Source organism: Orcinus orca, chromosome 2 (assembly GCF_937001465.1).
Source record: "Orcinus orca chromosome 2, mOrcOrc1.1, whole genome shotgun sequence".
Lineage (NCBI taxonomy): Eukaryota > Metazoa > Chordata > Mammalia > Artiodactyla > Delphinidae > Orcinus > Orcinus orca.
Window position 1 is genome coordinate 20,610,176 of NC_064560.1, and position 17,531 is coordinate 20,627,706.

At 41.1% G+C, this 17,531-nt stretch overlaps 1 protein-coding gene across 16 annotated transcripts in view; it reads left to right on the forward strand.

Moving 5' to 3' along the window:
* USP6NL (USP6 N-terminal like) overlaps positions 1 to 17,531 on the forward strand; it is a 193,265-nt gene that overhangs the window by 164,293 nt on the left and 11,441 nt on the right. For 15 of the 16 annotated variants that reach the window (XM_033439201.2, XM_033439206.2, XM_049706144.1 and 12 more), the window contains 6 exons: positions 1,438 to 1,486; positions 3,084 to 3,204; positions 6,144 to 6,238; positions 6,896 to 6,961; positions 7,054 to 7,153; positions 9,650 to 9,802. In XM_033439201.2, coding sequence (XP_033295092.1) covers positions 1,438 to 1,486; positions 3,084 to 3,204; positions 6,144 to 6,238; positions 6,896 to 6,961; positions 7,054 to 7,153; positions 9,650 to 9,802 — 584 coding nt within the window. The remainder of the gene's footprint in view (positions 1 to 1,437; positions 1,487 to 3,083; positions 3,205 to 6,143; positions 6,239 to 6,895; positions 6,962 to 7,053; positions 7,154 to 9,649; positions 9,803 to 17,531) is intronic. The other variant, XM_049706150.1, reaches the window with a different exon arrangement.

Below are 17,531 nucleotides of genomic sequence, written 5' to 3' on the forward strand. Positions count from 1 at the left end.
GATTATCTAGGGTACTCTCCCCTACTTCAAGTCAATTGACTGTGTACTTTAATGACATTTACAAAGCACCTACATTAGGGTTTGAATAACTGGGGGTTGTAGCCCGGCCAAGTGGACACGTAAAGCTAACCATCACAGTCCACCCTCGTCAACTTAATTTCCGCATAAAGACGATAAAGGCATGCTCTGCCTGACATGGTACAGCTATTCTACTTACGACTGAAAATATGCTAACCCCCTCCGCACGAAAAGATGCAGCGCCCTTGGACAGTGTTTACTCTTTTTGCGTTGATATGTGTAACCTAAATTCTGTGATATAAAGTCAACTATTATTAAACATCTTATGTTAGATGATAAGGAAAAGAGAAGGAAGAAGACACATTAAAATATATACACAAACATATTGATATCAAAATAAGGAAATGCTCAAAACAGATATAATCAGCAGTTCTGCGACTGGGCATGTGGTCACTGCTGGTTGGTTACTTACCTTCCCACCACCCACCCCATATTCCCTTTGCCCTCAGCAAGTGCCTCGGCTGGCTGTGGTTCTTTGCCTGGTGGGGGGACCTAAACCTTTATTCCTGAAGAGTCTGGACCATCAGCAGTCCTGCGTGAATTTGCTTGTGGAGGTTTTCTGTTGACTTTAATCACAGGGTTTGGTTATACTCAGAGGCACCTTAAGTGTCTCCTGTGTGCTAGACATGCTCCTGCTTACGTCCACTGTGTCCTAGCACCCCCTTCCCCTAGTGGTCGGGAGCAGTCTCTCCAGCCGGTACAGTCACCTCCTTCTTTGCCTGTTGATTTGGGGGCATGAGGAGCCCAGAGTGGCCGGGTGGCCATCTCGGCTTCCAGTTCAGTGGAATCATTGTGTCTCCTGGTGGGGACATTCCTCTCTTTGGAGCCAGGACCTCTAGAGCAGCAGAGCCAAGCATGTTGTTAGTGGACCCGAGAGGTAACGGTGTGTGGAGCCACTCCCGTTCCCACCCCTGGATCCTGGGAGAGGCAGCGCTGGTGCTGGAGGCTGATTTCGGGTGTATACCGCCTCCTGGGGGACATGCCCCCCGCCCCCCGCAAGGTACTTCTCGGAGCTGGCAGTGTGAGTGAGTCTTCAGAAGGCCGGTCTGCAGCTCCGTCCAGCCGGCTCCTTCTATGGGGATGATTCTATAGTGAGAGTAGTTCAGTGAAAGAGGGGAACAAATTGAAGAAACTGTGAAGCCCTTCGTGCTTTTTGCTGTAAATCCTTTCTGTCAAATTTAGCCTCAAGTTTAGACTGTATTGTTTAAATTTGAGCTCGGGGATCATTTCCTTATTACAGTAGTAGTTTTATCTGCATTATCTGTTTATCTTCAAACTGTTGTTTATTTTTTTAAGTTTATAATTTTAAAAATATGTGAAAAAAACTAAATTGTGTTCAATGTAAATTTCTTTTTCTAGGCAGCAATCCCTGTTCCACGTTCTTGCTGCATATTCTATCTACAATACAGTAAGTTGGAGCACGCCTGCCTACAGCTTTTTGAGTCGTGCTCTGAGCACCTGGAGGAGATCTTTGGGCCTCCCTCCTGACAAGGCCCTTTTGGCCTGCATTGCTTCATCTCAGGACTGGATGGTCTCCAGGTCTCTGTGGATCTTCCTGAGGCTCCCGTGGCCCCCCTGGCGTCTTAGAGCAGAGCTGGTTGGGAAGTGGAAAAACCACAGTATGACAGCGAAGCTCACTTTCCCCCTCTTTCTCCAGACTGTTTTGTTACGTTTTGTGTTGTTGTTTGTCTTGTTTTTATTTTAAGCAGGTAGGACTGGAATGAGCAGGCTAGGAGGACAGGAAGTGGTAGCTAGGTTAATTTCCGCCTGACTCTTGGTGACTCCTCGTTGCCCTGGGAGGTTGCCTTTCAGGATCACATTTCGTTTATTCAGTGAGGTCCAGGTGGGAGACCATATGTACCTACTTGCTGTCTCCTGGAGTGGGCCAAAACGAAGCTTTTAGGTATTAGAACATGTTATTCTTAAGGCATTGATTACTCTGGGGGGAGAAAGATTTGGGGGGAAAGATCAACTAGTGTCGAAACCAGTGTAGATGCCAAATAAATGCTTGTCGACTAGATTCCAGGAAGGACACCTTGAACCTTGGGGTATATCATTTCTGTTATAGTCAAAACCTTTAAGTTACAAGGGACAGAAATTCACTCAAACAAGGGCAAGTTAAAAAGGATTGATTAAAGGGACTTCTCACAGAAATGAAGCTCAGGGGGTTGGAGCTGGAGAGTGAGAAGCCTCCAGTGAGAAGAGCTTCCCTTTCTCTCTCTTCCACTCTGTGGCCATGTGGTAACTCTGATTGTCTCTGGGAACTGTTCGTTCCACTGGTTCTCTCTCCAGATTGCTTTCTTTGTCTGCTTATCTGTTTTTCCAAGGCCAGTATTGCACCCATGGACTCACCATGACCATTCTGTTCAAGTACATACCACCATCGGATTGCAGTCTCTGTGGCCTTTATTCAGTTTTCTTAGAGAAATTAGGAAATTAGTCTTGCAGCCAGTTAGTGGTTCCCTGGGGCCAGGTGTCCTCTGCTCCATCAGCTTTGGTTCGCATGGCACAGACATGAATCTCTAAGGCCATGTTATAAGCAGGGATTATGGGGAGAGTGGGCAGTTCTCAGGGAAGGAGCATAGGCTGGATAGTACCCCGCAATGTGTCCGTATAAGGGTCCGGAAGTGTAGAGGAGAAAAGACAGCAAATTTGGGAACTAAATTTGGGAGCAAAGAAGAGGACTATTGAGCTGAGAATCACACACAAAACAGAAAAATAAACAGCCTTTACAGAAGGTGTAATGGTACTTACTGAACAGGGCTCAGTAAAATCCACGTAGGTTAGACTTGCCTGTACTTCTTCGTTTATTCTCCAATACCAGGTGCATTCTCTGATAGTATGTGGCTCAGTGCTGTTGAGATTGTAATATTTCTCTATAGAGTTGCCATTAAATAATGTGTTTAGGCATTTTCTGATTATTTTCTACATCAGTTTTTTATATGTGCATGTACATGTAATTCGATCTGAAAACCCCCAGTTTCTCTGTTCTCGTTTCTCTTTAGGAAGTTGGATACTGTCAGGGGATGAGCCAGATCACAGCCTTACTCCTCATGTATATGAATGAAGAAGACGCCTTCTGGGCCCTGGTCAAACTGTTCTCGGGCCCCAAACATGCTATGCATGGTAAGAAAACCCCATAGTTGATGATCAGCAACAAACACGGGAGGGAGAAAAAGGCAAATTCAAACAAAGTCAGACTTTGGAAGATGATCGGTGGGGTTAAGTACAAAAAAATGTTTAGGGGCTTCTTTAATTCATTAGTGTTTCTTACTAGTTTCTCATTTAATTCTTCTCTATTTCTAAACTTTTCTGTTCACGTTTATATTCCTTCGTGTTTACTACAAAGTATACTGTTGACATTTTAAAACTCTTTCCTTACTTGGCCCAGTCAGGAGAAACTAATTTAGGTTTAGAAGAATTTAGGAAAAACTGAATTATTGAGAGCTTTTGTTCAGAACTTTTGGACAGTCGTGCATTCAGTGAGATGTCTCCTATTGACTGGATGTTGTGATGTCTGCTTCTTTGTCAAAGAGTATTAATTGAGAAATGACACTTAGGTGTTTAAAGGAAAGGTACACCATAATTAAGTAGTTTTGTATTTCATGTGTGTGTTTCAGTTGTTTCAGCCGTAAAATTGACTCCATTTTACAGTAAAAAGGCTGATAACATATTCTGGCCACTTTAATATTTCAAAACTTGCATAATTTTTTGGTTTTCAAGTTAGAAGGAGGTTTTTAATAACGTTTTCGTTATATTTGCCAAGCATATGCAGTAAACTTTACTTGCGAGAGTTTGGATTGCAGCTTCTCTTGGAAATAAAAGTGGCATTTGTCCGTATAATGCAAAATTATTTTCCCAGTGCCACTGCGTGTGATAATACCAAATTAAAAACAATTTTAACACTAATCACTCTGAGAATGGACCATCTTAGTTCTGTTTTTGAATGTTAAAGCTTTATGTGGTAGGGAACCTGCCACATATTAAAGTAATATTTTAAATTTTCAAAAGTATGACCTTCCATAGACCATAGTTTATTAAATCTCACATTCTTACCATGTGGTTATTGTGGGGGCATTGTGTGTGTGTGTGTGTGTGTGTGTGTGTGTCTGTCTGTCTGTCTGTCTGTTTCTCCCTCAGTGTTCCCTGTGAATCTTTTAAAAAATAAATACTGTCTGCATGATAACTGTTTCTGGTCACTTTGCATCCCATAAAGAGACTCCAGTAGTAAGACACATTATATTGAGCTGCCATCCAATAGACAGTATCATTTCAAAAGACATCTTGAAGAAGAATAACTCTTCTTTATCAGTCTTCATTTTGCTTTACCCTGAGATGGTGTTGCTGATATATCTTGAAGTACAGTGGAATGTTACGGTTTAAGTAGTATGTAATTATGTGGAATACCGCCCAATTTTAGAAAATTCATTCTTTTAAACAAACCTGATAGCTTGCTTTCAGTAATTATTGTCACCAGTCTAATCTATAAAGCAGTATTAATTTTACTGTCCTAACATTTTCATTACCAAAGCAGTTTAGGTCATTATTATGGGTAAGTTTGTACTTAGAGATATTTGTTTCAAGGTCTGCCTGTGAAATTATATAACTGAAGGTTACCTCAGTTCTTTGCATTTCCTGTATGAAAGTGGTATCACTTACAAATGTGTAGAATAAAGTGAGGGCTGAAGAAAATGAGATTTAAAATATCAAGTCTGGGACACCACTGAAAAGTGAAGCAGAGTTGGGTATCTTAGCACCCTTGGGCACTTGTGTATTACTGAAGGGATTGCCTTTTTCAAAATCAGACTTTTTATTGAAATTCTTCCAACTCCCATTCCTATCAAATTGACCATGAAAGTGGCACAGAAAGAGAGACATGGATTTTTTATGGACTCACTTCACTGGACAGTGTTACGAAGGGAGGAAGTTGCTGTCTGGGAAGTTCTACACGCGCCTTAGAAAGCGGAGAATTAGCTAAGAAGTAGCCCTTCCCTGAAGATTATAAAGCTGTGTTTCCCAGCAGTGTGTTCTTTGGGTTCTTGGAGGGACGTAGTTTCACTTTTTGGAAACAGGTGTGCTGTGCGGAAAAATGGACTCCAAGAGCCAGTAAGGCTGGGAGATGAGCTAAACGAAGAAAACCAGGTTTCTTTAGTCCATAAAGCAACTTAGAAACATTCAGAAGTTCATATGCCTCATGAACATAGGCAAGAAGGGTACATATAACACACAGTATTTGTCCTGGATTCTTTCAAAAACAGAACATTTAGTAACATCTTTCGAAGTTAAGTAGAACCCAGGTTGGAAAACACTAATGTGGATAAATGATAAATTCATTGTGTGTGCATCCTTCTTAACAGATTATATAGAATATCTGAAAGGAAATTTTTTAATGAAAATAGATGTAAAGTTCCATGACTTAAATACACAAAATGAATACTAACTTCCCATTTACAGTTACTTCCTAGAAATCTTATAGATTATATTGTATAATCAGTTGGGATAGAATATATTAACATCGATCATATAGTGCCTGTATGTTTTAGCTGATGTTAAGTGTCACTTATAGAAAGGATTAAAAAGTGTTAATAACCTTGGCATGGTATTGGAGTAAGCCTGAAAAGGGTAATAAAATGTTTGTTATGTAATGTATTAATGGTAAAACAAAATAAGTAATCAAGATTAGAATAACTTATAAAAATGTGTACATATAAGACATGACCCAAGAGAACAGATAATACTTCAAGAGAACAGATAATTTTGATAAATGGCCTCAGTTTCCATTTTTTCTTAGTTTCCCTTTTAATTCAGAAATATTCTGTCCTCTTTTATACTTTTACAAGGATATAGAAGATCCTTAGCAAACACATACTAGACTGTAAGTTTCATTAACCAATTCTTATACACAGTTGTTTCCTTGGAGGGGAGGAAAAATATTTGGGTGATTACTGGATTCGTTGTTCTTGTTGTTGTTGACAGTTAAAAGATGAAAGAAGTATGTTGCACTTTAAACTAGAGATTTCTGTTGGTATTGTTTATGAAGTATTGTTTTTATGTTTATATTCTAGGATTTTTTGTCCATGGTTTTCCCAAACTCTTGAGGTTTCAAGAACATCATGAAAAAATACTGAATAAATTTTTGTCCAAGCTTAAGCAGCACTTGGTAGGTAGATGTGACATTGACTTACACCCACCTACACCAAGAATAAAGCTAGAGGACTTGAGTGCAGCCATTGGTCCCAATTACCCTATTGATTTATAGTCTTGTCCATGTCATTTACTGAGCAGTTGTAATTCCCAGTTGTTCAAAGGACGTTAGATTTGTGAAATTTAGTATGGATGAACTATCACAGCCCTAACTCATAGAATCAAACTTTGAAGCTGATATATACGAACAATATAGTTTTTAAGGATGTGTGATTTCTCAGTGATTTGGGAGGTTTTTTAATCACACTAAAGTATTTTAAGAGTCATACAAACTCATCCTCAGTGAACCATATACATGCTGTCCTGTAAAACACAGTAATTTAGTAAAGCAAGGATACATCCCTTTAGAATATATTAAAGAGAAGCAAAGTGTTGTATTACAGTCCTATCTTATGAAGGGTTTATTTTCAGGGTGATTTTCAAAAGTAAAATTGAGGGAGAAGAGGGAGTCAGGAGAGAATAAGTGGAACTACTCCAGCACGAAAGAGATTTGTAATGAATGGTTTTGTTCAGCTGTGACAGCTACCTCCAAAAACCTGCCTAACTTTTAGTATTATATTGTCATATTTTGTGTGCTGCAATCCAGAAGTTGTGAAGTCTTTGTTTTTTCCAGGATTCTCAAGAAATCTACACAAGTTTTTACACAATGAAATGGTTTTTTCAATGTTTCCTTGATCGGGTGAGTATTTATTTACAAAGCCAAATCATAAAATTACAAATTCCAGCCAAGGGCAAACTGTTAATCTTATTTCTGTTTTGTTTTAATTGTAGACTCCCTTTACACTAAACCTCAGAATATGGGACATCTATATCTTTGAAGGAGAACGAATTCTTACTGCTATGTCTTACACAATCTTAAAATTACACAGAAGTAAGAAAATGTTTTAATTATAAAGATTTCACAAAAACCTAGCCTTGTTTTAACTTTGATTTCTCATTACCCACCCAAATTCAAATTCATTTTCTTTCAGTAACGAGTTTAAAAAATTCTTGGGAATCAGTGAAATTATCTTCAGTTGGCACTTTACTTTCATTGGTTCTTCCTCATGACCAGAAGCTTACTACATTGGAAAACGTCTTTGATTTTTTTCTCTATGTCATTTTCATCTTCACACTTCAGTAGAATGCAGTGTATATGTTTCACTAATAATAATATTCCTGTTAGTTATTTGTTTCCAGGGGGGATCCCTTATTTCTTTTCATTGGTCTGAATCTCAGGTTTGTAGTAGGAAAAGGGAGAGACTAAAGAAGCCAGGCCCCTTAGCTAAAAGGGCTAGTGAGGACGTTTGCCTTTACTGTGTCCTTCACCCAGGAAAAAAGCATCCAGCCCCACGCCGTAGACCAGAGTTGGGGAACCTCCAGCTCATCTCCCTGTTTGGCTGCTTTGCGGCCTCTGAAGCAAGCACAGTCCATGTCCACAGTTGCCCAAATGTAACGCAAGGCTTTTAAAAGCCTTCAGCTGCAATATTTCAAGGGCTCTGTATATTTGATATGCTGTGCCTTAAAGTCAAGGAATTCCTTAAGTCAAGGAATGAGAGTTTCTCTTTATGAATATGAAGAACGTTTTTCGTCTTAAAGTCTCAACCCAACCTTAAAACTTTGGTGACTCATCTTGTAACAATGCAGAGAAGAGAGTCACTGGAAGCTTTGGAACCTCACACAACACTTCCAGCCTAGGGCACAGCCTAGGTTCACGTTCATTGTATACTCTGCATCCTATCTTGTTCTTGAATGATCATCTCTTCAGTTGCCCCCATAACTTATAAGCTAATTGAGGGCTTGGGGTCATGTTTTATAGTTTTTCTCCCTGCTGTGCTTGGCTTTGTTCTAAGAATGTGTTAGGTACTTTGATAAGAGATTGCTTACTTGAAAAGCGTGGCCTTCAGGAGCACCAGATTATCCAAATTCTAGGTTGGAATGAAACTTTGAAATCACGACTGTATAGTTTACTCTGAAAGAAGAGGATTCAGAAGTGTTGTGGTCCATTTCCCTCCCTCCCGCAACACGCAAACCACAACACCAAGATGAAACAATTTGGCAATGAATTATCTCCCAAGACTCGGGGTCTATCATAACCACAGGAAATCAATCAATTCTCTCCTCTCACCCCCTTTACTTCTTTTCTCTCTTTCTGGATTATGAACTGACAAAAATGTAGAGCAAAAGTATACTCTTAGTATACTAAACATCATTAGTTTACATTAGTTAGTTTAAACATTATTAGTTTAATGTTCCCTAAGCAGTGAGAAAGTAAAAACATGATGTTATATTTCCCTGTAGCTCTCTTCCTCCTCTTAAATTATGTTTTACTTCAGACTCTTACTTAACTTTGACAAGTAAAAAGTTTCTGTACCTTTTGTAAATAAACTTTAAGCATAACAGTTAGTTTATATCCTACCATGTCATTAGATTAAATAAGCTGTGGAAAACCTTTGTCTGCTGCTGTGTATTTTTTCTTGTTAGGAAGACACAGCTCAAGGACTTACATGAAGTTCCTTCACCATATAAACCTTCAAAAACTGGACCAATAGTTAGCTGAAGCTCGTAAGATTTTTTTCTTGTTTTTTTCCCTGATGGCCTTACCAATATTTAGAGACATTGTTACTAAAAAAATAAAATAAAATCACACAGTGATTTTAAACAGTAAAAAAAAATTAGAAGCAACCTAAATGCCCAATATTAGAAGACCAATTAAGTAAAGTATAGAGCGTACAATACAATGGACTCTTATATAGTTAATGATGGTGGTATAAAATGTTTGTTGAAGTAAGAGGTATCAGTGATGTACGCCATCGAGTGGGGGAAAAACAAGGAGGTGAATAACATGGAGAGTATCATTTATTTTTGTAAATTGATACACATGTACATACATCTGCTTGTAGGTCATTGGCTAGTGGATCTTAGCTGATTTTTACTTTCTGCTTTGTATCTGTAATTTGAATTTTTTCATAAGTAGAAATACAAATAAAATTAATAATCCAGATTTTTGAGAAATTCTGAGACAGTTAAAATACAGACCTAGAAGTGGATGTGCCTATAACAGTTGGAGCTCCGTATCAGTGAAACAGAAAGCGCACATGTCATCCTGGGTGGCTCTGGGGGAATATTAATACCCAGGTCCAGTTATTCTTACACCAACGAGAATGTATTTAGCAGCATTCGCCTCTCCCCAAGCCCCCAGGGGTACCTGCTTTTCTCTGTGACTGCTTTAATATCAGAAAAGATGTTCGTCTTACTCAGTTTCGGTGAAATTCACAAGGCCATGTATAAATTGTATGCTGTGCCCTTTTAAAAACATACATCACAATAGAATACATTATATTCTCAACCTAAAGTAGCTGTTGTTTACCTTTTCCTCCTTTCTCAGAACATCTTATGAAATTGTCTATGGAAGAACTTGTGGAATTTCTTCAGGAGACCTTGGCAAAGGATTTTTTCTTCGAAGACGACTTTGTAATAGAGCAGCTCCAGATTTCTATGGTAGAACTAAAGCGGGCAAAGTTAGACCTTCCAGAACCTGGTAAGGAAATAGCCAGACTCTTTATGTGTAACTTACAATTAAGATTGGAAGACACGGTGCAGTTAACGTGGGCCATTTCTGTTTGAAAACAGCAGCATACTTGTGATGACATCACGTAAATCAGATTTCTTAAAATCTTCGATTTTAAGAAAAATTGAATAAACATATTAATTAAGTCTGCCTCTCCTAATAGAGTCCCTACTTAAATTTAGGAAGTTTGATATACAAATAATGTTATTTCAACAGAAGTGACCATGGTGCTTTAAGGTACCATAACAGTAAGCGCTTTTTACTTTCGTCATCTCGTTTTGTGGAACCATACGCAGTAACAGAGCAAGTAAAAGTCCCATTTTCTAGAAGAGGAAACTGATACTAAAATGCTAACTCTGAAGCTGCAGAACCTGCAGACACAGCATTACTGCTGCCACTAGAGTCAGAGTTTCCTGACTGCTGATCCAGGGCTCTTGGCAGTAAGTTGCAGTGTGTGTGTATATATATATATATATATATATATAATTTTTTTTTTTTTTTTTTTTTTTTTTTTTTGCGGTACGCGGGCCTCTCACTGCCGTGGCCTCTCCCGTCACGGAGCACAGGCTCCGGATGCACAGGCCCAGCGGCCATGGCTCACGGGCCCAGCTGCTCCGCGGCACGCGGGATCCCCCCGGACTGGGCATGAGCCCGTGTCCCCTGCATTGGCAGGCGGAGTCCCAACCACTGTGCCACCAGGGAAGCCCTAAATAATATATTTTATTCATTTACTTCAAAACATCTTCCAGGACCACCTGTTAGGTTTTCTGCTAGGTGCTCTGTTGGGGATTTAACTGAAAAGAATGACGTGCTTCTTGCTCTCAGGGTGCACAGAGGAGAGACAGAATTTACACAATAATAGAGTGTGAATAGGGTCATAATAGAGCTAGAAACAGGATAGGGAAGATGGTTGGAGGGTGATACCGGGTGAGTGGAAGAGAAAAAAAGAAAATGTGGAGAGAGCACAGTAGAAAGAAGTTTTAAGAGCACACCTTTGCTAAAAACCGAGATGCTCTGCTTTTAGTTATTTAATTGCAAGGGGTCTAATCCGTGTTCTCCGAGGTTTGTTCAGGATTCACTAGAAAACAAGCCGTCACAGCAATAATGGAGTGTGGGCCTGGGCCCTGTGAGACCATCACCTGTGCTCTGGAAGGTCACCCCTCCCTGGTGCAGTGTGATGATGTCCCTTTTCTACTAATTCTTTCCTGTAGCAGGGAATGCATTTGGAACAGCAGTTATTAACTATATTCTTGCTATTTCAACATTTATTTTTAAATGTCTTGCCTACTTTTAAAAAGAGTTTAAGACAAGTTTTAGTAAAAGACACATAAAGAAAAAAATATATGTATGTAATAGAACTATTTGAACACGAGAATAAAATCTCAAAACCTGTGTAATGGAATGGGATGATTTAGCATCTAACTAGCAGCTAGTATGTATTGAATGCTTGCTGTCTGCCACATACCACACGCACTGTCTCATTTAATCCTTAAAATAACTCTAAGAAAAAGTACTCGTCCTCATTTTACACATGAGGAAACCTGGTAGCAGTCGTTCGTAAGATCTTTTACTAGGAAATGGTAGAAAGGGGATGGAGGGTAGTGTGGGGATAAAAGGAGAGGGGTGGATAAATAACAACGGGAACACTGGTTGATGTTGCTCTGCTCTTGCTGGCGGTTAAGGGGGAACGTGGTGAGGGGGCTCCACACCACCCGGGCCTCTGACCCGGTCCACCCTGCTGAGTGCACACGGCTTGGCTTAAGCCTTGTCTCCTTCCTGAAGACTCGGCCAGTCCCCCACCTCCCCAAAGCCGCAGAGTTTGGTCACCGGTATTTTGTGCTGGAAACGTGCTTGCCCCGTGTGTGCATCTGTCCCCACACTCGCTGGGCGTCACCCCCGTGCCAGTTAGTTTGATGTCTGCACTAGACAGTAAGTTCCTGGAGGACCGTGACCGTGTCTTCGTGTCTCCAGCACCTAGGGCAGTGCCTGGCATAGAGTAGGCATTCAATCGATATTTTTTAATGAACAAATGAAGCTATAATGTATTTTTTAGGATATAAAAACCTATCGTCTACAAAAGGTTAGTGGGAGGCAGTTTTTGGAGGTGATGGAATCTTTCTGTATCTCGATTGCACACACAGACAAGTCAGTTTAGTTATGTGTTCTGTCTCAATTTTTGAGGGTTTGAGTGCGTTTTCACTTCTATTTGTTTGTATACTGGAAACTGATGTTACACATGCACAGCAGTTTGTACTGTGTTTGTGACTTGAAACCCTAGGAAACACACAGTACAGGTTTTAAAAATTATTTCACAAAGATCTATTTAATTTATTTGGCATTAAAATAGGTTTATAAAAATAAATGTGTTAAATAATTATGTCCTTTCAGCTTCCCTTATCTTTCAAGTTTAATCTGCTAGAAAGGAAGTCCAGCCTATGAGCCTAACTACAATAAGTTTTTTGGATTTTTTGAAACTATCATAGCTATAATTTTGAAAGCATACTGTATTTCTTTTGATCACCTTGTTGAAAGCTGTAATAGTGTTTGAATTGTATATTCTTCTGGCTTATAGTACATTAAACAGAAATGAAACTGCTCTGTTTTTCAGATATAAATTTGAAATCAGTAATTTTGTGACAATATTTGAAACCTTAAATGGACTTAATATTTAATCTGGAAAAAGGAATAAGATGATTCTGTCCCAGAAGAATTTTCCTGACAGTGGTCCCCACCATTTATCACTGAAAACTGTTAGAACAGTCAGAGTACATGTATTCTGTTGCTGAAGTTTAAAAGTAGAAAGTTGCTCACAGGGAAGAGCATTGAGAGCACTTTCCTGTAATTACGTATCCTTGGGCGAAGAAAGCTGCTCAGGTCTTCAGAGGCAGTCTGTGAGACTTGTAGTTGCATGTGGTGTCCACTGGGTGGTGACAGAGACCTGAGTAAGATCAGAGATGGACCAGCCCAAAGGGGCTTGAGACTCTCCCGTATTTCTTTAGGGATGCTTAGGAGTATTCTTTTCGGTGGCTTTTCTTTCTTTTTTTTTTTTTTCAAGGAAAAAAGTTATTTAAGAAAAAATAATAAGCATTTTTGCGTTTATCCTGAAATATATCAAGCTGTAGTTCCTTTTTTTTTTTTTTTTTTGAGCAGAGTAGTCTAATTGTTGGCACTGGCATAAAAATACTCACCATTCACATAATGGACTGCTAGTGAAAAATATCATTTAAACTCCTGGTTTTCAGGGGAAAATGTGCATAATAAATATTAGTACTTATTGCCTGTTTATAGCTATTTCTTTTGACATCAGTTATGCTTGAATCTTTTAGTTACACTCAGTTGCTGAGGGGTGAAAGGAGATACTTAAACCAAACAAAGGCCAAGTATAGCGGTGTGTGTTTTGGGGGACAGGTAGTTCGAGGAGGTTAAGGTGAATCTATGAAGAGATTGTACAAGAATGGTTAATGCTTATTTGGACCTACTTTTGTGGGAAAGGGCAAGGGATATTTATTAGCATATGAAAATACGACGATGGCATATGTACTTCTTGGAGGGTCTGCCTAGTACGGCTTCAGCTCAGGGAAAGTTGAATAACTAATCTTCACGGAAGAATCGCCTTGCAACGAGGTTGGGTAGATTTTTTTCTTGATTTTGTACTTACACACAGAGGTCAGCTCCCCCAGGCGCAGGGCCCTTGGGTTTTGGTGCTGTGGTTGCCGAGACTCAGCCTTGCTCAGTTTTTGAGAAACAGGAGCAGGTCCCTGCTCAGACTCATGGGCCCCAGCGGCCTCGGGGGGTGGGGGTGGGGCGATGCTCCACCTCCCCCCCCCCCCCCCCCCCCCCCCGCCCTGCTGCCCTCCACACTCCTCCCTTCTGTCTCCCGTCCTCTCCCTCCCCTCCTCCTCCCCCCTCTTTCTCTCTTTTCCCCTCTGGTCCCTCCTTCCCACCCTCTTCTCACTCCTCTTGAGAGACAGCCCTTCCCATGGTCACGGTGGCCCTGAGGACCCTTAGAGATGCCAACAGCAAGTGCACATTTGCTCGCTCTTGAATCACTGAGGAGCTGCGCTGTTCAGAGGGGTTGGGTCACTTACAGGAATAAACTGGACATGGCAGAGTCCGTGTGTCATCAGTCAGCAACTGCTGGTGGCCCTACCCTGCTCCCCTGTCCCAGGTCACTATGGACAGTAGGTGTAGCCTGGCACTGTTCCCAGCACTGCGGCCTGGCCCTGGCACCGGGGAATAAGCTTACCCTTACCAAGCAAGGCCTCCTTGCCTAACTTGCATTACTGTCCTTAAAATTGGGAGGAATTAGGTTTCTTAAGCACTTCCATTTTAGAAAGCTCCTTCTTATATCCTTGTCTACTGCCTTTTTCAAATTACTTTCCTTTCTTCCATGCTTATTGATAATCTTTATGGGGGCAAAGAGGCCATATCCTCTAAATGTCTTTGTACAGTCGAGGTATTCACCATGCACCTCTTACAGAATCCTAGTTCCTAGTGAGAGATTGACATTCAGAAATTAATTAGATGCAATGTCCTTTTGTCTGCACTGGATTTTTTTTTTCTCTCCAAACCCTGCTATATCTAGTTTCATAGCTACGTAGATCTTGGGTATTTATAACCGTTATGTTTTGGTACTATTTAAATGGTATATCGTTACTCTAATTCAGATTAATTACATTTGAATGAGTGGACATTTTGTCAAAACCTTACCTGTAATTCTGTTAATATTTTAGATGCTATAGGAAGGTCTGCAAAATAAGTAGGACTGCACTTTAAGTAGGTTATCTTCTGCTAAGGTGAAAGGGAAATGTATTATGGGCTACCATGAAAGAACTTTAAGAAGCTGCTTTTTTGATATTTTAGAACAGTCACAGATTTTTTTTTTCCCAGTGTGGATTTTGGCCTCTTGACCATTAAGTAAATGGAACATGCTAAAATTTTCTTTTAATTCTAATATAATGTGTAGATGCATAGAATATTAATGTCTCTTCCTTAGAAAAATTCGTGTATTGACTTGAATATAAAGTAGTGTTAAGTGTAAGGTGAGTACTTTTCTTACCCATTATATTGAAAAATTAAAACTCCCTTGTATGGATGACACGTACCTTTCCATTTTGTTTCAGGCATGAAATTACCACCTCAGTCCATTACTTCCTTCTTACTTTTTTATTCCTTCTCCTGAGAAATATGTGCCTTATTTTTGTAATCCTGCCTTTTACCCTGTGTCCTATTAGTCTTTACTGATATGGGCCTTTTATGTATCCAAAGGATTTCAGGATGGAAGTCTATGGACAATAGAATACAGGAACAGGACGTGATGTTCAGTTTTCTCCCCTAGTACCTCTTCCCCCTCACGTTCTCTCTCCCACCACCACTGTAAAGTGTTCTTAAAAAGTTTCTTCCATTGCATCAGTCCCTTATTAAACCCCACTGTACTTCATTTCAGTTACTCCAAACCTAGAATATTGCTTAAATTCTGGGTACCACACTTACAAAGATGCCCTTTATCTTTATCAGCATCAGTAAGTAGCTACAGCTGAATGTCTGCGTTTCCATAGGAAATCACAAGAATCTGTGAAGTAACGGAACTCGAGTTACCCCTGTGGGTCTGTTACTGCCTGTGTCCACCCTCCACACTTATTGTGTTCAGTTGTCTTTTTGACCTGGTTTTGTAAAATATTTTTTTTTTTTCAGTACGCAGGCCTCTCACTGTTGTGGCCTCTCCCGTTGTGGAGCACAGGCTCCGGACGCACAGGCTCAGCGGCCATGGCTCACAGGCCCAGCCGCTCCGCGGCACATGGGATCTTCCCGGACCGGGGCACGAACTCATGTCCCCTGCATCAGCAGGCGGACTCCCAACCACTGTGCCACCGGGGAATCCCCTAAAATAAGTTTTAATTACTGTAGTTGATTTCATTACATTGTTGACATTGAAAATGTCCTAGAACCATAAAAGCAGATGATCATAAATAATGAAATATGTGACTTTTCACTCACAGGAAAAGCAATCCATAAAATTTGTGTTTAGTAAAAGCAAATCAGTTTTGAGGTTTAGGATGTAGACCGAAGGGTAGTGTCTTAGTCCGTGTGCGCTGCTACAACAAAAGTGCCACAGACAGTGGCTCAAACAACAGAATTGATTTTCTCATGATTCTGGAGGCTGGAAGTCCAAGATCAAGGTGAGGGCAGGGTTGGTTTCTTCTCCACTTGGCTTTAGGTGCTACCTTCTCACTGTGTCTTCACGTGGTCCTCCCTCTGTGTGTGTCTCTGTCCACATCGCCTCTTCTTATACGGTCACCTGTCATGTTGGATGAGAGGCCCACTCCGCTGACCTCATTTAGCCTTAGTCCCCTCTGTAAAGGCCTTATCTCCAAATGCAGTCACCTTCTGAGGTTTGGGGTGTTAGGGCTTCAACATAGGTATTCTGAGGGGGCACAATTCAGCCCATAACAAGGAGGTGGTTTTTAGACACAGACATTGCTGAGGAAGAGAAAAAGCAAACGTCTATTCTCTGGTGACTCACCCCCTGCTCTGGTGCCCCGTCCACCTCAGAGGACACAGGGCGTGTGGCTCTGTCCCAGGGCTACACTTGCCAGGCCCTGCCCAGCACGTCACTCACATTAATCAGGTACCGGCCTTTCCTTCCCTCTTCAATGTCACCCCCTCTGGTGTATTTGGGCAGGCGTGACAGCAGAAGGAGGTGGGTTGCCCGCGCGGGGTCCAGAACCCCCTGTCTGACTACTGCCTCTCCAGCTGGGCATTCCTCCTGCTCTGCCAGGGCCACTCCTCACCCCACTGTCGACCACAACTCAGAGGGACCCGTGGCTGCAGTCCCCGAGGTGGGGGGGGAGGAAAAACCCAGGAGGCCCCACCTCTCTTGGTGGCCCCATCCGTTACTCCACTGTGGAAAGGGTGTGAGCACTAATCCCATCACGAGACTGCACCCTGTGACCTGATTACCTCCCAAACCCCATCTCCAAACACCATTACATGGAGGTGACGCTGGGGAGTTTCAACATGGGTTTTAGGGGGACACAGACATTCAAACCATAGCAGATAGCTAACCCTCGAAAAACCTAATTTCAAGCAACTGTTTTCGTGACTTGTGAATTGATAAAGACTGAAACCCCAACGCAGGGTCTGGACTGAGAGAAGCAGGTGAGGCTTCCGCTGATCGACGGTGTTCTAGGGAGAAGGCGTGCAACGTGCAGCAGCCGGGCAGCTTGAAATCTGTTCTTCTTTTTTTTGTTTTTTTAATACCGCTGTGGAGAATTTTTAGAAACATTTAGAATGAGTTCATGGGAAGTAGAGTGTTGGCGGCTCTCTGCAGGCTGCCGGGAGCCATCGAGTGGTGGGGACGTGGGACGGCTTGGAGGGCTCAGCGTGAGGATCTCCACAGCTGATCTGTCTGTCCCTGTAACGTGCATCTTGCAGGCATGAATTAGCACTCTCTCCAGGAGCCACTGTTTTCCTTTTCTTTTTAATGGTTATGTTTTCCATCAGGTTTTCTACACACCAACCTGAAAAGGCTGATGTTATTATCTGATGAAATATCAATCGGCCAGTCCAATTACTCTGTTGTGCGCTTAGAGAGTTGTCAGAGTGGAGGCGAAGAGAAAATTCCTGCATTCGGTTTTTCTATCATATCTTCCAGATAATTTGTGTTTGTTGTGGTTATTTTCTTACAGGAAAGAAGGAA